Source organism: Saccostrea echinata, unplaced genomic scaffold (genome assembly GCF_033153115.1).
Source record: "Saccostrea echinata isolate AGI-Se365-2 ecotype Australia unplaced genomic scaffold, CSIRO_AGI_Sech_v1 ptg000030l, whole genome shotgun sequence".
In the NCBI taxonomy this organism is placed as follows: Eukaryota; Metazoa; Mollusca; class Bivalvia; order Ostreida; family Ostreidae; genus Saccostrea; species Saccostrea echinata.
In genome coordinates, this window is record NW_026889779.1 from 24219596 (window position 1) to 24241011 (window position 21416).

General features: G+C 35.6%; 1 protein-coding gene across 1 annotated transcript; it reads right to left on the reverse strand.

The window, feature by feature from the left end:
* Window positions 1–289: 289 nt before the first annotated feature.
* LOC133197568 (FACT complex subunit SSRP1-like) lies at window positions 290–16976 on the reverse strand. The gene is made up of 18 exons (XM_061333665.1): window positions 16952–16976; window positions 15163–15222; window positions 14544–14729; window positions 13686–13791; window positions 13291–13484; window positions 10767–10861; window positions 10369–10504; window positions 10138–10241; window positions 7403–7531; window positions 7037–7258; window positions 6709–6781; window positions 5960–6092; window positions 5028–5073; window positions 4734–4905; window positions 3476–3679; window positions 2877–3004; window positions 1906–2173; window positions 290–722 (listed from the first exon to the last, which is right to left on the reverse strand). The coding sequence occupies exons 2-18, from the start codon at window positions 15214–15216 to the stop codon at window positions 654–656; spliced, it is 2319 nt and encodes a 772-aa protein (XP_061189649.1). The 5' UTR covers window positions 15217–15222; window positions 16952–16976; the 3' UTR covers window positions 290–653.
* Window positions 16977–21416: the final 4440 nt, after the last annotated feature.

Sequence of the window (21416 nt, forward strand, 5' to 3'; positions counted from 1 at the left end):
GTTGTTGGGGGAGGGGGGTATAATAAACACACAACTATATGTACTGTAGAGAGAAAAGGAGGGAAGGAGAGAGAGAGAGTGCATGTCTGTATTTATTTAAACATATATTTGAACGTATTCGTCAATTTTGCAAACAGGGATTTGCAGCAGGAATTTGAGCTTGAAAGGATGACTCATTTTTTATTACACATCAACATTATTTTTGAAACCAATACATGTTATATATGAGCAAAAACAGAAAATTAACTCAACTACTTTCCTCACAAGATCTCATAATGTAATAGTTCACTTCGACACTTTTTCATTTTTTTATTCAGACACCTTTTGACAACAAAATGTTTCTGCACAATTTGTTCACAAAAAGCCAAAGCACTTAAACATTGAAATTTTTATCAACAAGCATATTTTACTTGGTCCTTTATGTACATTTTATATCATAAATAATCTGTTTTTCTTCTCACAAACTTCTCCATTTTACATCCTGTCACAATTATGTCAGGTACAACAGCAAAAATCAGTACTTATTCACTGCAGTAGTTTTACATAACAAATTCCAATGGTTTCTTCATCTCTAAGTATGAGCTTTGGGTCCATGTTATTAGAATGTACATTGTAATGTTAAATTCAACTTTTCTGTCTTCAGCTCATGTCCATCAGTCTGACTCTGATTCAGATTTTTCCGATACAGATGGTGAATCTAAGATTTCTTCATCCTCTGGAAGCTAAAATGATAAAGAATATCTATGTAGAAGGAACCAAAAGAAACATGAAACATACATATACTAATAGAAATGTTCAAAGAATAGGATTCATTCAATGATAGACTTTTTTTTTTTTTTTGAATATGCACAAAATAAAGTTTTTAAAGATAAAAGTTTTGTTTTCTTGATCAGTGGCTCATAAAAAAGATTTTTATTTGAAATGACCCATTTTCACTTTGTTTCAAGTATCTCCCATTGAATAAGGGTAATGGCTCTTTATTTGAAAGTTTCATTCACCAAAAAATCTGAACCAAGTTTTGTTTGAATTTGGATGAAGTGGTTCAGGAGAAGATGAAAATCTGAAAATTTTATGCTAGATATACATGTACATACAGAATATATGTAAGCTGAAAAAAATACCATGCACTCCGTTGAACTGTAGAAATTATGCCCTAATCTTCTTTTTACAACAATTATAAAGTTATCTCCCTTGAATACCTACAGACAGGTCCCTGCCTCCCCAACTGTTCTCACTAACATTTCCTTCTATGGACAGACCCTTGCCTCCCCCACACTGCTCTCACTCTCACTTCCTTCTATGGACAGGCCCTAACCTTCCCCACACTGCTCTCACTCTCACTACCTTCTATGGACAGGCCCTAATCTCCTTCACTCTGCTCTCACTTCCTCCTATGGACAAGCCCTTACCTTCCCTACACTGCTCTCACTCTCACTTCCTTCTATGGACAGGCCCTTACCTCCCCCACACTGCTCTCACTCTCACTTCCTTCTATAGACAGGCCCTTACCTCCCCCACAATGCACTCACTCTCAATTCCATCTATGGACAGGCCCTTACCTCTCTCACACTGATCTCACTCTCACTTCCATCTATAGACAGGCCCTTACCTCCCCCACACTGCTCTCACTCTCACTTCCTCCTGTGGACAGGCCCTTACCTCCCCCACACTGCTCTCACTCTTCCTTTTATGGTCAGGCCCTTACCTCCCCCACACTGCTCTCACTCTCACTTCCATCTATGGACAGGCCCTTACCTCCCTCACACTGATCTCACTCTCACTTCCATCTATAGACAGGCCCTTACCTCCCCCACACTGCTCTCACTCTCACTTCCTCCTGTGGACAGGCCCTTACCTCCCCCACACTTCTCTCACTCTCACTTCCTTTTATGGTCAGGCCCTTACCTCCCCCACACTGCTCTCACTCTCACTTCCTCCTTTGTTCTGTCGCCTGGACTTCCTTGTTTTCGGTTCTTCTTTCCCCTTCTTTTTCTTCTTTTCCTTTGTGCCTTCATCCTTCTTGGTTTTCTTTTTGAGTGGTTTGTCATCGCTATCAGATCCTGATGATTCGCCTGAGCTGGAAATGTACTCCTTGCTCTTATAATTAGCTCCAGCCCCCGCTCGGCTCTCTGAAGCCGATTTACTAGGGCTCTTCTTTGGACTCTTTCTCTTCCTGCAAAGTACAATGTAATGAACTTGTGTCTAAAATTTTAATTTAGGAACAGTGTCTACACTATTTTTTGAAATATGACATCATTATGAGAATATTATCTTCTTGAATCCACTAATGCATATATGTAGAAATAATTCTTTTATATTTTTAGAGATAGAATTCATGATACAAGTACAATTTTTTTTTCTCCATAGATTTAAACTTGAGTTAACATGGTAAGGGATCATTCAACTCGGACAACAAATGTACATGTAAGAGGAACTGCATTAATTCTTTTTATCACACAGACAGCTGGGAAATGGAACTGAAATTCTATCAATGCTATAGCTCCTGAACAGTGATGAAATTCAGCTGCCCTTTGAGAGTACCTTAACTTTAGTTCATTTTCATTTCATAGCTCAGACTTCACTTTAGTTATTTCCCATATTAACCAAGAGTGATTTATTTTGGCGATTTCCCAGATAAACTGAGTGACTTACTCCTGTGATTTTCCAGATTATCTGAAAGACTTACTTTGATGATTTCCCAGATTAATTGAGAGTGACTTACTTAAGTGATTTCCCAGATTAATTGAGAGTGACTTACTTAAGTGATTTCCCAGATTAACTGACAGTGATTTCCCAGATTAACTGACAGTGACTTACTCTGGAGATTTCCCAGATTAACTAAGAGTGATTTCCCAGATTAACTGATAGTGACTTACTTTGGAGATTTCCCATCCTTCGACAATTCCCCATCCTCCTCTTCCGAGGCCTGAGCCTTTTCTGCTCTGTATTCCTCCATGGCTTTTTCGTACTCTTTCTTTGCTTCGGCAGCCTTCTCATTCCATTCCTTTTAAAATCAGATGAGTACCATGTATAAAGTTAATGAAAAGGAAAATTGTTTTTCAGTGAAATTTGTATGAATGCATTATCTTCCAAGTACACATTGAAGTGAAAGTAAAAGAAAATGGTGGGGATGGATGCGCAAAGCCTAAGTTTACTACAAAATATGAATCCTGCATTAGAAATAAAGCAAACAGAGTTCAACAGCATAAGAAATGTACAAAATAAATTGTCAGTAAATTAAAGTGTCAAAGAGTGCAACTAAGAAATTTGAAGTGGAGCAGGAGAAAAAAACAGAATGGAAAAACTACACAGCCATCCATAATCTTTCAAAACAATGTTTTTATGGATTTTATTGGGAACTTTCATTACGTTGGCCTTGGTATGTTTTACTGTGACAAAAGGAACATTGCTATTACAAAACTCCACTGTATTTGTTAACCATTTTTATCTTTTATCCTAATCAGAATAAACTTACTGTTTTATCCTCCAGTTCTTTCCACAATTCTCCAGCCTTTTTACTCAGATCTGTGATGCTTAGTTCTGGGTTATCTTTCTTCATCTCCTCTCTGCTAGCATTGAACCACAGTAAGTAGGCAGACTGAGGCCTCTTGGGAGCATTAGGGTCCTTCTTTGATTTTGATTTCTTTTTCTTCTTCTCTGAACCTGGCAGTTTTTCTCTCTGAAATTACATGTTCATGTAAATTTATCTTGAGAACTAACATCTGACTGACAGAATCCTACCATAATCCTTTTTACCAGGTATGTATTGCAGTCTTATCTGACCAAATGCAATCATAGTTTAATGATTTTTGCCTGAAATCTCAGTACAAGATGTACCCAAGCTTGTCTACACGTTTTAGCTGTATGTGACATCATAAAATGTATCAAGAACTTGTTTTAATACCTGTTACATACTACAGTTTTACCTAAGACTACCAAAGTTTTAGCTGTACATCAGAACACAGGGTTTGATTTTTCTAGACATTAGTTCAGTAGACTAGTGTTTGTGGACTTTACTAGTCCATTTTTATTTATAAGTCCATCAAAAAAAGAAACATTAATATTTTGTAATGATTATATTAAAAATTAATATTACCATGTACTTTTTATACTTTTCTTTGAAATGTACAAAGTACCTTTACGTGAAGTGTTTTATTCCACAAATTTATTGAAATCTCATAACCAGCAAGATCTCATTCGTTTTACTCTACACATTACATCAAAGATGTCTGACATTTTCTTGTATGTGTCATACTAAGTCATTATTGCTAAAATATTTTCTTCATATCGATCAGTTGTACAATTAAGTGCTGATTTGACTCAGAATTATGTAACTACCTGCTAAGGAGCTAGGAAGCCAAAAAGACATTGATGATTTAATCATGTTATTTACCAGGAAATTTTATTGGTCCATTCAGACTGATTAGCTACAGCCTTTATTAATCCAAAAGAAAGTGAATTGGTCTGAGACTTATGGATTCATGTTAGTGTAGATCCCTACAAACTTGTCTTCATCAGAACTACCAGTTTAAACTGTATGTGACAACATGAGATATACATGTACCACAAGCCAGCCTACCTGACACCTACCACAGTTTTAGCTGAATGTGACTGTCCGAGATATACCACAGTTTGACTGTACTTATTATAAGATGTTCCACAAACTTTTCCAAGACCAAAGTTTGACTGTACTTAATATAAGATGTACTACAAGCTTTTCCGAGATGACCTACCACAGTTTTTGCTGTACGTGACTTCTTTTTCTCCTTAGCTTTGGCCTTCTTTTCCTCTTTTTCTTTGCGTCTCTGTTCCTTGGCCTCCTCATCTGATCCTCCTTCGTCACTACTACTCTGGTCCTCCGAGTCCTCGGAATCCTCAGAGGAGGTAGGAGGATTACTGTCATATCTGTGTAAAATGTGCCAGATATTACGTATAAATTTTATGTTACGTATCCCTACTGTCTGGTGAAAACTGGATTATTTTGATAATTTACAAGACCAGATCACTATCAATGGTAGATAACTTACTCTTCAGCCACATCACTGGCACTTTCATTGGGATTGTAGGACTCATCTACAATTTAAAAAATAATTGGATTATATAGATGAATTCAGTTGTAAAGAAGTCACTGGAACCTGTAAACTGACTTTGCTACATCCATAATTCATTATATCTCTATAAGGAATTCATAAAATATATAAAGCTGGGGATCCAAGAAAACTTTGCTATATCAGTGAATTCACAATATCCGTGTTCGTACTAAACAAAGTTTCAATGTATTTCTGTTTTTGACTGCCTCAAGTGTGCTAAATCCATGGTACTCTCCCTCCAAAACCCCCAAATGCTCAAAGCCCTTCCATCATCCAATATGATTATTTTCATTGTATTTATCTCTTCAATTAAGCAATCAATATGCATCTTACTTATTTTAAGTTTTGTCTTAATTAAGGCTCTGTATGTTTCATGCTACCAACTAGATAAAATTGTTGCTGTTTCCCCTTATCCTCACAAACATTTTCACCTCACCAACCCTATCTGTTAAACCCCTTCATGTCCCCTTTTCCAACTCTGTTAATCCACTCTAAATGTCTACCCACCAGAACTATCACTGTTATACTCCCTATCTGTTAATCCACTCTAAATGTCTACCCTCCAGAACTATCACTGTTATACAAATGTCTACCCACCAGAACTATCACTGTTATACAAATGTCTACCCTCCAGAACTATCACTGTTATATAAATGTCTACCCTCCAGAACTATCACTGTTATATAAATGTCTACCCTCCAGAACTATCACTGTTATATAAATGTCTACCAACCAGAACTATCACTGTTATACAAATGTCTACCCACCAGAACTATCACTGTTATACAAATGTCTACCCACCAGAACTATCACTGTTATACAAATGTCTACCCACCAGAACTATCACTGTTATATAAATGTCTACCCACCAGAACTATCACTGTCATCGTCTTCATCTCCACTTTGTCTGTCCTTGCCCTCTGCTTTCATTCTCTCCAGATAAGCGTCATGGTCATCTTCATCATCCGAACCAGACATGTCATCCCTGTATGGTGCCTTATCCTTTAAAAAATATTATGTGGCGATTTATACATTCATTAAAGGTGTAAGAATATAATCATCAGATAATATATCAAATATTACATACAGTGTTCTATGACACAGTACACAATATGCATTTAAAAGTATAAAATGTACAAAAAAAGGCATAAAAAAGAATTTTGATTGCCCTATAAAAAATAAGCCTAACCCAAATATGAAAAGAAGTAATATAATTGATCATGTTTTTAAAGTTATGGAAAATATGTGGAAAATGCCTCCTTTATGAAGAAATATCTACTATAGCTTTTTCTCAAGTTTCATATTAATACCATAAAATCACTTTTCGTGGGATCAAATTTTTGTGGTTTTAAGGAAAAATGTAGGTTCAAGGGGATGTTATTTCATAGTTTTTGAAGTATAGTATTGAGATTTTAACAGTTCTGAATGAACAAGAATTTGCTGGTCTCTTCATATCAAGAAAACTTTAAAAATTAAACCCTCTTAAATTTAGGGATTTCAAAGTATATGTATATGTATCACAAATTCCCAATCCAGTAACACACAATTATGATGAAGTGCCTGGGACGGACGAATTCGCTTTGTTATAAACATATACATATATTGTGCATCTACTTACCCCTTTGCCATTGATATTTTTTACTCTCAGTTTTTTGCTGGTCACAAAATCATACAACTTTCCATACTCATCTCTGGAGAAAGAAAAATTCGAACAATGCAGAATGAATCTAAATTTCGAAATTTAGAAAATTTTCTTAATTTCATATTGTACACATTGATGTATAAAAAATACATGAATATCACCTCAGACAAACTTTCCACGATTTTTTTCCTTTAATGAGAGAAAATGAAACAAACAAAATAATGTCTTACTCATTTAATCAAAATCTGTGAAGGTTTAAATACTACTTTACTTCTAAATACCACGATGTAGAGTGATGACTTACTTCTCTATACCAACAAATGTGTAGGTGGTCCCAGACTTTGTTTCCACATCAAAGTCAAATGATCTGTTTGTTCCTGCACTTCGAGCGAAGTTTACGGTTACAACCTCATCGAAGCGGATGTGTATTGGGGGTTTGTGAACAAATATGAAACCCCTCTCTAGAGGATACAAGAACCCGGTGGCTGCTTTGTAGGAACAGCTGATGGAGTGTGATTTTGTGTTACTGAAAAACATAACGAAACTGAATTAATACTTGGAGACCAATTTACCTAATCATTGTGAATGATCAACTTAAATATATCTCTTAACATGTCACATTCTAAAATTTACAACTCTAGTAGTCCATGACAGTCCACTGATGTGCTACCTTAGGAATGATCCTGGAACTGTGATTTTACGGTTCGTTACTGCCTTAAACACACGACTGATCACCTCGTACTCAGGACCAGACATTTCTTTCTGTAATTTACCTTCATATTTTTCTTTGAGATCATCACTACAAACACCAAAAACAAGAGGCCCATGGGCCACATCGCTCACCTGAGCACATTGGCTAGGAGAAAAAAAGCAAAAATCAGTTCAGTATTGAAAAATTTACAGGGGGGAGGGGGGAAATTTTAAACTACCTGATGATGCTTTCATATCAATATAACAAATGGCTTTGCTATCCTTGAGCAGAAGAATTTTTCCCATACATTCATTTGTAAAAATTTGATCCTCCATTGTGCCCCCACCCTACCCCTGGGGGCCCTGATTTGAACAAACTTGAATCTACACTACCTGAGAATGCTTCCATTTAAATATGACCAGTCATGACTTTGCTGATCTTGAGAGGAAGATTTTTAAAGTTTTTTCTATATACTTTTATGAAAAACTTTGATCCCCCATTGTGGCCCCATACTATCCCCCCGGGGGGGGGGGGGGGGGGGGGGGGGGTCATGATTTGAACAAACTTGAATCTACACTACCTGAGGATGCTTCCATATAAATATGACCAATCATGGCTTTACTGTTCTTAAGAAGAAGATTTTTAAAGATATTTTCCTATATATGACTATATAGAACTTTGATCCCCCATTGTGGCCCCACCCTAACCCCGGGGGTCATGATTTGAACAAACTTGAATCTACACCACCTCAGGATGTTTCCATATAAATATGACCAATCACGGCTTTGCTGTTCTTAAGAAGAAGATTTTTAAAGATATTTTCCTATATATATCTATGTAGAACTTTGATCCCCCATTGTGGCCCCATCCTACCCCCGGGGGTCATGATTTGAACAAACTTGAATCTACACCACCTGAGGATGCTTCCCTATAAATATGACCAATCATGGCTTTACTGTTCTTAAGAAGAAGATTTTTAAAGATATTTTCCTATATATTACTATGTAAAACTTTGATCCCCCATTGTGGCCCCACCCGACCCCCGGGGGTCATGATTTGAACAACCTTGAATCTACACCACCTGAGGATGCTTCCGTATAAATATGACCAATCAAGGCTTTACTGTTCTTAAGAAGAAGATTTTTAAAGATATTTTCCTATATATGTCTATGTAGAACTTTGATCCCCCATTGTGGCCCCACCCGACCCCCGGGGGTCATGATTTGAACAAACTTGAATCTACACCACCTCAGGATGTTTCCATATAAATATGACCAATCATGGCTTAACTGTTCTTAAGAAGAAGATTTCTAAAGATATTTTCCTATATATTTCTATGTAAAACTTTGATCCCTCATTGTGGCCCCACCCTACCCCCGGGGGTCATGATTTGAACAAACTTGAATCTACACCACCTCAGGATGCTTCCCTATAAATATGACCAATCATGGCTTTACTGTTCTTAAGAAGAAGATTTTTAAAGATATTTTCCTATATATGTCTATTTAGAACTTTGATCCCCCATTGTGGCCTCACCCTAACCCCGGGGGTCATGATTTGAACAAACTTGAATCTTCACCACCTCAGGATGTTTCCATAAAAATATGACCAATCATGGCTTTACTGTTCTTAAGAAGAAGATTTTTAAAGATATTTTCCTATATATGTCTATGTAGAACTTTGATCACCCATTGTGGCCCCACCCTAACCCCGGGGGTCATGATTTGAACAAACTTGAATCTACACCACCTCAGGATGCTTCCCTATAAATATGACCAATCAAGGCTTTACTGTTCTTAAGAAGAAGATTTTTAAAGATATTTTCCTATATATATCTATGTAGAACTTTGATCCCCCATTGTGGCCCCACCCGACCCCCGGGGGTCATGATTTGAACAAACTTGAATCTACACCACCTAAGGATGTTTCCCTATAAATATGACCAATCACGGCTTTACTGTTCTTAAGAAGAAGATTTTTAAAGATATTTTCCTATATATGTCTATGTAGAACTTTGATCCCCCATTGTGGCCCCACCCTACCCCCGGGGGTCATGATTTGAACAAACTTGAATCTACACCACCTAAGGATGTTTCCCTATAAATATGACCAATCACGGCTTTGCTGTTCTTAAGAAGAAGATTTTTAAAGATATTTTCCTATATATATCTATGTAGAACTTTGATTCCCCATTGTGGCCCCACCCTACCCCCGGGGGTCATGATTTGAACAAACTTGAATCTACACCACCTGAGGATGTTTCAACATAAGTTTCATCTTTCCTGGTCCAGTGGTTCTTGAGAAGAAGATTTTTAAATGATGCCATTATTTTTTCACTAATTCCTAATTATCTCCCCTTGAAAGAGGGCGTGGCCCTTCATTTGAACAAACTTGAATTCCCTTCACCCAAGGATACTTTGTGGCAAGTTTGGTTGAATTTGGCCCAGTGGTTCTTGAGAAGAAGTCGAAAATGTGAAAAGTTTACAGACGGACAGACGGACGGACAGACGGACGACGGACAAAAAGTGATCAGAAAAGCTCACTTGAGCCTTCGGCTCAGGTGAGCTAATAAACAAAAAATATACATACATTGATATCTGAAAATCATACTTTAAAGAAAAGAACCCTAAAATTTTAATACCTATAACATATCTCTAGGTAATGATAAATAATTAAGAACAAAATGTAAAACTTTTAATAAAGCAACAGCATACTCAGATATTCCTAGTTCAATTGACATTTCATCATCAATGTTGAACAGCAGAATACAGAAATGGTATCTTGTCTGTCCCTGCTTAATGGGTGGATCCAAGCTTATCTACAATGTAAATGCAGCAATACAGTACTCTTCTATACAAGTCAATCTTCTTTTGGTATAAAATGCATTCAGTTCTTAATTATTATTCACTGCACCATTTCGATTTCTATGCTGTTACTTCACTCACCACGAAGAACATCTGTCTGCCATCTTTGTGTGGAAGTAAAAATAATCGTAAAACAGTTGTGTAGGGAATCTTGTAGTCAAAGGTTTTACCGTGGAGTTGTAGAAATGTGCCGTACATTTTGAAATCATATCGACCTCTGCAAGAAAACAAGTATATTGTAAGTTTCCATTCCTTTCAAATTAAAAAAAACAAAATTACATGTACATGTACATCTATTCTGTATATGCATTTTGCTTCTCCAGAATATTTTATTTTTAATACCCAATACATTTTTTTTTTAAAATGCACTTTTAAAATATAAATTACTTATATACAACCACATGTACAATGTCAATGTATAAATACACATTTGGCAAGTTTGTTAATGACAATAGCTGTGAACCCCTTGTGACATATACCTGGGAGTGAGACATTGGACCTCAGTAAACACAGCAAGGGCATCTCCTGTGGCCTGTATGATATCTGCCTTCTCCAGAACATTGTTGTAAAATTCCTTAAACAAAATAACACAAGTTATGAAATATGGAATTCTCATTTAAATGTATAAAACTCTACCACTCAATGAACATTCTTTAGCAAAAGATTTTGTTAATTTAATAATATGCAGAAATGTAATTTTCATCCCTATAAAAACAAACAGTATGAGCAGCCAATACACAAATATAAATATTGTGTATTTTGTAAACTGCACATGTTATTCACTTACCTTTACAAGATCTTTAGCTCACCTGAGCCGAAGGCTCAAGTGAGCTTTTCTGATCACATTTTGTCTGTAGTCCGTCTGTCCGTCTGTCTGTCCGTCTGTAAACTTTTCACATTTTCGACTTCTTCTCAAGAACCACTGGGCCAATTTCAATCAAACTTGCCACAAAGTATCCTTGGGTAAAGGGGATTCAAGTTTGTTCAAATGAAGGGCCACGCCCTCTTCCAAGGGGAGATAATTAAGAATTCGTGAAAAATTAATGGCATCATTAAAAAATCTTCTTCTCAAGAACCACTGTGCTTGAAAACATGAAACTTATGTGGAAGCATCCTCAGGTAGTGTAGATTCAAGTTTGTTCAAATCATGACCCCCGGGGGTAGGGTGGGGCCACAATGGGCGATCAAAGTTTTACATAGGAAATATACAGGAAAAATCTTTAAAAATCTTCTTCTCAAGAACAGCAAAGCCATACTTGGTCATATTTATATGGTAGCATCCTCAGATAGTGTACATTCAAGTTTGTTCAAATCATGACCCCCGGGGGTCGGGTGGGGCCACAATGGGTGATCAAAGTTTTACATAGGAATATATAGGAAAAATCTTCAAAAATCTTCTTCTCAAGAACAGCAAAGCCATGATTGGTCATATTTACTTGGAAGCATCCTCAGGTAGTGTAGATTCAAGTTTGTTCAAATCATGACCCCCGGTGGTAGGGTGGGGCCACAATGGGCGATCAAAGTTTTACATAGGAATATATAGGAAAAATCTTTAAAAATCTTCTTCTCAAGAACAGCAAAGCCATGATTGGTCATATTTACATGGAAGCATCCTCAGGTAGTGTACATTCAAATTTGTTCAAATCATGACCCCCGGGGGTCGGGTGGGGCCACAATGGGCGATCAAAGTTTTACATAGGAATATATAGGAAAAGTCTTTAAAAATCTTCTTCTCAAGAACAACAAAGCCATCATTGGTCATATTTATATGGTAGCATCCTCAGGTAGTGTAGATTCAAGTTTGTTCAACTCATGACCCCCGGGGGTCGGGTGGGACCACAATGGGCGATCAAAGTTTTACATAGGAATATATAGGAAAAATCTTTAAAAATCTTCTTCTCAAGAACAGCAAAGCCATGATTGCTCATATTTACATGGAAGCATCCTCAGGTAGTGTACATTCAAATTTATTCAACTCATGACCCCCGGGGGTCGGGTGGGGCCACAATGGGCGATCAAAGTTTTACATAGGAACACATAGTAAAAATCTTCTTCTCAAGAACAGCAAAGCCATGATTGGTCATATTTATATGGTAGCATCCTCAGATAGTGTACATTCAAATTTGTTCAAATCATGACCCCCGGGGGTCGGGTGGGGCCACAATGGGCGATCAAAGTTTTACATAGGAACACATAGTAAAAATTCTAAAAAAAAAAAACAATTTATTAAGAATAGCAAAGCCATGATTGGTCATATTTATATGGTAGCATCCTCAGATAGTGTACATACAAATGTGCTCGAATCATGACCCCCGGGAGTCGGGTGGGGCCACAATGGGCCATCAAAGTTTTACATTGGAACACATAGTAAAAATCTTTAAAAAAAAACTATTTGTTAAGAATAGCAAAGCCATGATTGGTCATATTTATATGGAAGCATTCTTAGATAGTGTACATTCAAGTTTGTTCAAACATGACCCCTGTGGGTCGGGTGGGGCCACAATGGGTGATCAAAGTTTTACATAGGAATACATAGGTTAAATCTTTAAAAATCTTCTACTCAAGAACAGCAAAGCCATGATTGGTCATATTTAAATGGAAGCATCCTCAGATAATGTAGATTCAAATTTGTTCAATTCCTGACACCCCCCCCCCCCCCCCCCCCAACCACTTTTATATTTAAACTTTTCAACCTTTCAAGATTGAAGTGATTTCTGCTTTTTCCTAGCCATAGTGCTCAGGTGAGCGATGTGGCCCCTGGGCCTCTTGTTCTCTGTATTGACTGACCTGTACAAGATCTTTCTCTGTATTGACTGACCTGTACAAGATCTTTCTCTGTATTGACTGACCTGTACAAGATCTTTCTCTATATAGACTTACCTGTACAAGATCTTTCTCTGTATTGACTGACCTGCACAAGATCTTTCTCTGTATTGATGACCTGTACAAGATCTTTCTCTGTATTGACTGACCTGTACAAGATCTTTCTCTGTATTGACTGACCTGTACAAGATCTTTCTCTGTGTCCTTTGGATCTGGTGGAATGTGGAACCTTAATTCCATCAGGGACACTGCAGCGTCATCATTGGGGTGGAACTCGAGAGTCACCTCCTGTTTAGCCGTGGTGGTGTGAGAGACGTGGCTAAGGGGGACCTCAAAGGCTAACTTGTTGTCCACCTCAAACTCCAAGGCATTTCCTGTAAAAAATAAAGATCAGGTGAACAAATAACAGATGTACATTGTATATGTATGAAGTCAGAATGATTTCACATTTTGTTATTCAAAAGACACAAGTATGAAAAATTTCAAATGCTTCAGGTAGATAGTATGATAATTTTTGCATCCTTTAACAATGCTACATATACATAAATATGAATAGATTCTAAGTTAGAACTTACCTGTGAAATTAGCGAGTCCCCAGTTCCATCCTTTGACTGACATGTCTTTCTTCTCTAAACTCACCATGTAATACTTCGAAATAAAAGCTGCAAGTTTCTCAAACTCCTACAAGTAAAAATTAGGGTACTACTAGTCTCTAGGAATGTGACTTTAAACATGAATCATAAATTATTTGGTGATTTTCATCAGCAATATTAGATTTGATGTATTTCTTGATTCTATAATTCAGTTAATAGTACTATAAATATATTTTGGAAAACTATAAAATACCAACAAGTATTTATCAAGATACAAAGACATTTTATTCATGTTAAAAAATATACAGCAGTATCTTTTTAACTTTTCCTATGTTTCAAAATTAATTAAAAAACCTTTGATATCTTTACTTAACTATTTCATTATGTGGCCATTGCTTAATACTTAGGAGTTTTGGCAAGGGGGGGGGGGGGGGGGGGCACAAAGTAGCATGTGCTGATAAATAAAATTTCTTTAGCAGTTAAGTCTACAATGTTTAACAGTGAAAAATTATTCTACCCCCCCCCCCCCCCCCCCCAAAAAAAAGGGATATCAATAGTGTTGGGTTTTAGCTTCAAAAGGTTTGATAACTTATCTTTAATTCCCATGTTGTTGTGGGACTGCAAGAATGATGCTGCTAGTTTATTTCATACATCTTTCAAAAGATTGTTATAAAATACTTTTATCAATCAAGAGATGATTTTTTTCAAATATATCGTCAAGTATTCAAACAATTGTTTAAATTTAAAAGAAAGGTGAAATAAACCCCTGGATAAATAAATATGAGAGCGAAATGCCTGGCAAATTTAATATCTGATTTTTATTGATTTCAGATCTTTTACCCCTTCCTTGAAGCCATCATATCGGTGAATGGTTCCACTTGACAGGAGAAATTTCAGACAGTTCCCTCGTGCTCTCTTTAACCAGTGAACCTTGTCCACTTCAGTCCCTGGGTATTGGTCAATCTTACCAGTTTTGTTGTTCTTAAAGATGACACTGTTGCTCTGTAATTTTAATCTGCCAGGATTCTACAAAGAGGATCAAATTGTCTTTTTTGTATGTCTTGACTCCTTACTCTTTAGAAGTAAGAACAATATTAACTGAATGAGATGTGTTCACATATCACAAAATTGTTCAATGCATTAATAAATCATAATAATAATATATCATTAAAATGTTATCTAGCTAATACATAAAATGTTTGCTGTATCGCACTACTCCCAAATCTGGGGGGGGGGGGGGGGGGGAACCTGCAAACTGAAAAAGCCTAGCATCAATCACTGGCCAATAAAAACTCAGGAGTGAGGGTATAAACTACAACATACTACTCCTCTAACTTTTCAAAATTTTACCAAGATGCTAGTTTAAAAAAAAATCAAGCCTTTGCTTCAAAAGCTAACTGTATTATTGTATAATGGATATGGTAATTTCCTATGCCTATCTAGCATGGCTCATACATACCAATGCACCTCTAACCTCCTGGACTACATCTGGATATTCTTGAAAGTCACTCATGGTTATCTGAAACAAGAGGTAAACTATACTCAGTATTAGGCCAAAAATATGCTACATTGATTCACCATAATAGACCCCCTGTAGAACCGATACTACTTTAATTGAACATGTCAAGTGCAATCATTACATTAAACTACATAGCTTGAATTACCTACATAGCTTTATTTGGCTACTTTAATGCAAGTTTTCACTAGCTTTTCATTTGAAATAGACAAAAATTAAATGGGTAAAATGAATTTGAACCTTGGTGAGGTGTTATGTTCCACAAGATTTATTAGAGAAAATTGATATTACAGTGTTCAATCTGTATTACAACTAAACCTATAGCCACATAAATAACAAGATTTATATACACTGACAAAAAGTAAGAGACACTCAAGCTGTAGAAAGTCTATGAAGAAGTGTCATAAATGTCCTAAAATGACATACATTATAAAATGTAGGCTTATGAGATTCCTCAACTTCTGTTGAATAAAATACATGTACTAGATAACAAATAAATACACATGGATATAGGGCTTTATCAAGAAGTTGCACCTGCGTAATAAAATAACAGTTTTAATTATTTTACCTAAAATTCATATATAATTTAGTATTAATATACTTAGTCGTACTACTTTTTAAAGTGTATTCAATACATCACTCATTTTCAGGAATATTTTACAAGGCATAGTGGTGGTAGTAATAGTTTCTATTTGACTGAAATACTTGTCCATATGTATTTATAAACATACATGTATTTAATGCTACGTGCATTTATTTGTACTACTATTTCCTAAACCACATCGCAAAATCTGATACACAGCAACCCAAATAGCTTTCCACTGTTGACCTAGCATCGATTAACATAACTCAAGCCCCTCTATGGCTTGAGTAAAAATAATTTTACTTTAATAGTTATCAGGTCCAGTACAATCAGTACATTTAGCTATGTAGCTAAAATTACCTACTGTAGCTTTATTTACCTACCTCAGGTAGCTTTATTTAGCTATTTCAAGGCAACTTTTCGCAATTTTGCTTTTCATTTTAAAAAGACAAAAAGTCGCAAGTAAATGTCTACTAATATTTATTCTAGGTATTAATTAAAAAGCAATCTAAAGCAGAGATAGTTTTAACATTGCTGCGTTTGACACACTTTTAAGGAAAATATGCGATTCCATTGTTTGAGTAACTTGTGTGCGATAAGGCATGGATAAGTATGATTACTTCACATTGTGCTCATGTTAACCAAAATTGGTTTTCTTTGTTATTTCACTCAAGAAGTAACTGTTAGGTCACAAACTAACTGTTGTATATAGCCCCAAAACTTTTAGAACTTTGATTGCAATTGCGCAGAAAAAGACGCATTTCCAAGAGTGATTTTTTCATTAACTGTTTTCAGATGAGTTCAAAGTTGAAAATTATCACTGCATCAAATTGCAATTTTCTGCACTTTCTGGGGAAAATGCTAATTTAAGAAATAAGTTTGATTTAGTAGCTAAATAAAGCTACTTCAGGTAGGTAAATAAAGCTTTGTAGGTTAATCAAGCTACCTGGCTAAATCTAGTGATTGTACCAGACCTGATAACATAAAATTAGCTGACGAAGGTTTCCTAAAATTGCTGCGACATTAGAACAAGTGTCGATAAGGTTTTATGTCAATATACTGCGGAAGTTAAAGCTGATTATGCATAACAATTTGATACATAATTAAAAGTCACAATAAAAAACAACTTCATTACTTGTGATTACATACAATGTTCACATTCAATCACATTGACATTCCAGTTTTTCACGTTCAAGATGGCGGGAACTTCATCCCTCAGAATTTCGATCCCGACTTTCGTTTGACATGGTTCTTATATCATTAATAAAAATAAATTTTAAAAAGTCATCAGTGAACGAAAGAAAAAATATCAAACGTGTGCCATGTAAAAGAAATAAATAAATGAAACAAAAATTACGATGATTTTTCTGTTATTTTATACTTAATGATATTAAATAAAATATTTCAATGATAGGTGGGGTCCTATCAGAATTAGCTGATAGACTTCCCATATTTTGATGTCGTTAGTGATGCACTGATTGTATATTCTGTGAACGGGAGTCTTAAAAACAATAGGTGAGAGACGTTTAAGTGTAATGTACAGTAGAATTTCATATTTAATAAATGCGTAAATAACTGAAAATTGTCACCATGGTCATCATCCTGAGATCTCTGTCATGGTCAATTTTCAAATAGGCCTGGTGTGTGTATCAACCTGTATTTATGGAGAGATGACACTTTTGTCAAAAATTCTTTGGTAGCTAGTGCCTTTTGACTTGAAATGAAGTTGACAATGACATATAAAGAGTGGGATAGAAATTAAATGTTTGTTTTTAATAATTTTTCAGACTGATAGTTTGGATTAGATCACAAATATGTCATTAAAAGATGATTTTGATTTGGGGATGGGGTGATCTTGTCCTTATGCCGTAAGTTATATTTAGAGTACAAGTTTCCTACTGTATTGGAGATACAGGGTGGGGCTTAAGGTGAGAGTGATAGCTTGAAACACCCACAAAAGTGTTCTGTATGGCAGTTATTGTACGGTTGACTTCAAAGGAGAACTCGCCAGGTCATGTCACAAAAACAGAAATATGAAATTTTGTCTTTATAAGTACAAATTTTTTAATTGCATAAAGGGAAAGTCTTTTTATTATGGCATATAAGAAAAATATGTGTATATAGTTTTGAATCTTCAGACAGTAAAGCTTAAAAATTAGTAGCTAATCCATGCAGTTTATCTTAGATAAGATAATGTTTTATGTTCCGACATGCTTAGAGTAAACAGACTGCATGTGATGTAAGACAACTTGTTTACTTCAACTCCTATAGTGATGAAGTTTTGAATCCACATCTGTTTTCTCTAATGAATTTGTATGCTGTGTTAAACATGCTGGAATATATCAAGAGCACTGTATGTAAATATATATGCTGCATACTTACAGCACATCCTAAAAGAAAAATGGATTTTTATATTGGACATAAACTTCCAAGAACAGTAAGCATGCAGAAATCAAGAAAAAGCAAATTTTGTCCAGCTTTGTTCAGTGTTGTTAACTTCCCACTGAAAATGAAACAAGATGGAAATTCATGTACTTGGTAGCAGAGTTGTGGAAAACTGCCGGTCATGTCGGCAAAACCTGCAAAAAATGCGTGTGACCGGTAAAAATGCTATCGATGTCGGTCCAAATGACCGACCCCTTTTTTGGTCAAAGTTTTTTATGTTTCCATTTATCATCTTATATGCGATTGCGACTTACTACATGTATTTCGGACCTGCAAAAATTACTTCGGACTGGCTTATTTTGTCTTCTTGCCAGTCCGAATGGCTGGTTGTCTGAAAAAGTTTTCCACAACTCTGCTTGGTAGCAGAAGAGGGGCTTTATTATAATTATTATACATGTTAATTTGATTCACTTGAGTATCATTATGACATATCATTCTCATTCAGTTATGTACCATACTGATTCACTTGATATACTGCATGCAAGGTATAACAGTATCATGCACACCATACTGATTCACTTAGTATAACATTTACCATACTGATTTATTCCAAACATGTAACACATACTTTACCACTGATTTATAGCTTTATGATATATGCAAAGAGATAATGTACGGACTGTACATAAAATGTCAGGTATTTTTGACCCCATTCACAGAATCACCAGAATTCATGAAAAATGAAAATTTGTCCTTAACCAGAAGCTCCCTGCTGCCATTTTTTAAATTCTGACTCTCACAACACCTAAAATTATGCTTGACACATGGCTTAATTACTGTGCTAATTATCATGCATGGTAAATTAATGTAAACAAAACATCATGAGTAAAGGGGCCTAGACACCGACTTCAAATTAATATTTTCTAAAATTTTCAGTATAATTTAATGACTTAAATGCCGTTAGAGTATTGCACACAAAAATGTTATAAGACTGTGTTTAGAAACTTCTTTTATCTGGAAATTATTAATAATTGTTTTTTTAATGCAAGAAAGCTTCTCTTACTTAGTCTTAGGTTGAATAGTTATACCCCCAGCTTGAAAAGTGGGGAGGGGGGGGGGAAGGGAGGTAAATAATTATTGGGTGTCAGTCTGTACCTCCTTCTGTCTGTACATCCTTTTGTTCATTTGTCCATTACACTTAAGGGGTCAGCCATCCCTTATTTGCATCTCCTCTTACACCACTGAGTTCAATTTAACGAAAATTCCACAGAATCTTTGACTTTATTACAAAGTTCCATTTTGCACCTCCTATTTTACGTTTTGATTGGAAAGATATTTGGGGTTTCCCATAGCAAAACATAAACTTTGCCATTATACTCCATAAAGAGGGTGCCCATTTTGTTAACGCAATTCCTTCTAAATCCCTGAATGAAATTCAGTAGAATTTTCACAGAATCTCATTTAGTACATACTGCCAAGAAATGCTCAAGCCCTGTGTATTGTCCATTCTAACGTAGAGTTTAGAAAGATGCTTAATGCAGACTGACTTGAGACGGACTCTCAAATGGTACAGTGTACTAGATCTGTGTACAAAATTCAACATTGCTGGGGATTGTTGTGAACATGAAATTATAAAAGCTGCTAAAGTTGCCTGCAGTAAGTGAATAACTAAAATGCTATAGTAAATTTGTGGATTTGAAATTTAATGAAGATGATCTCTAATATTGACAATATTTTGTACAGTTTATGTAATAAGTAATGTTCAGTATTTCCACCTAAATTGCAGTACTTTTGAAGCTCCTGTATAGTATTTGGGTCTGAAGCTTCTCACATGTTTGTGCATGGAGGATATATGACATGAATGTATGTGATTGATCCTTGTAGATCTTGCCAATATCACTCAGCAGTTTCTTGAGATTTCCCATGTAGGGGAAAGCCTCTAGAACACAGAATCGATATTTGAACTGCAGATTTATTGTAGATCGGGCACCAAAAATGGCAGAAACTGATCCAAATAAGCAAACTGAGTGTCAGAAAAAAGTTTGGTGAATGTTTCAATTACATTTACACCTTTTTGGTAAACATATATAAATAATAATTTTATTTGGAAAAAAAAACAATTTAGAGATACATGTATTATACCTTAGTTATCAGTGTTTTTGTCATTTTAACCTCTTGTAAGCTTTATGTTTCTCTAGATACATGTAAATTTAAAGCAATCATGCTCTTGTTTTGGGTCACTGTGATGCTTTTAGATGACTACATATTTGTTAATATGTTCAGACATGTTAAATAGTTATCCAATACATAAATGATGTTTTATTATCATGATGCTTCATAAGTATTCTGCACTAAATGTGGTAGCAAAATTTATGACATCAAACAGATGTGGTTTTGTTATTCTTAATCATGTGTGGATTTAAACATTTGAATTTTAGCTTCATGTAATTAGGTATTGGATAAAATAAAATACTTGTGAATTGGAAATGTAGAAGTTTTCATTGATTGGAACAGGAAAATGCTTTATTAATTAAATCCATAAAAGCACTCAAATATGATTGGGAAGATGTCTACATACTGAGCCGGCCCTGCCCACACATTTTTATTTATAAATAAAGTTGGAATGACTGCATGTTTTAAAGGTAGTAGCTGTGTATATGTTGGAGCAAGCTTAGGATCAATATTGGCACGCAGAAGCTGAGCTTGCTTTAAGGCTACAAAGGGTAGATGGAAGTATTGATTCCATGTATAATTATCTCCCGATGCTAATGAGCCATCAGTGGCGGCAACAAGGGACACTTATAGCCTTTTTTTGAAATTTTCAGATTTTTTAAAAGACATGGAGGAATTTGTGGCGTAATCTGCAGATGAAGGAAATCTCCGCCATTGATTTTGTTGGAGTGTGGAGTTTTTGGAATACACAGGAATAGTTGGCCTGAAGCTGTGTGTGCAATACATTGAGCCAGGGGGTGAGTAGTATTAGATGGTTATTTATAAGTGTTAAGTGTATCTGGTAAAAACTTGTGTACACAAATAAACTAGACAGAAAGACACTCGATGGAATGCCAAGACCAGTAAGTTAACAGGACATTACTACAAAGCATAGTAACACTACAAGGTGACCATGAACTATGAACAAGCAGGACCCAAATCTTGATGTAGTTTACAATACATTTATAATTCTTCCTGTCTTACGCAAATGATGTCAGTAGTACGCATTTTTTGTTAA

What these genes read in the sequence shown, in the direction of transcription:
- LOC133197568 (XM_061333665.1), bottom strand. Translation starts at nt 15,216, where the DNA reads ATGAGTGACTTTCAAGAATATCCAGATGTAGTCCAGGAGGTTAGAGGT. An exon ending in ATGATGGCTTCAAGGAAGGG is followed by an intron (nt 13,792 to 14,543) that starts GTAAAAGATCTG and finishes TTTTACTTGTAG; the next exon opens with GAGTTTGAGAAACTTGCAGC. An exon ending in AAAATATCAATGGCAAAGGG is followed by an intron (nt 6,093 to 6,708) that starts GTAAGTAGATGC and finishes TATTTTTTAAAG; the next exon opens with GATAAGGCACCATACAGGGA.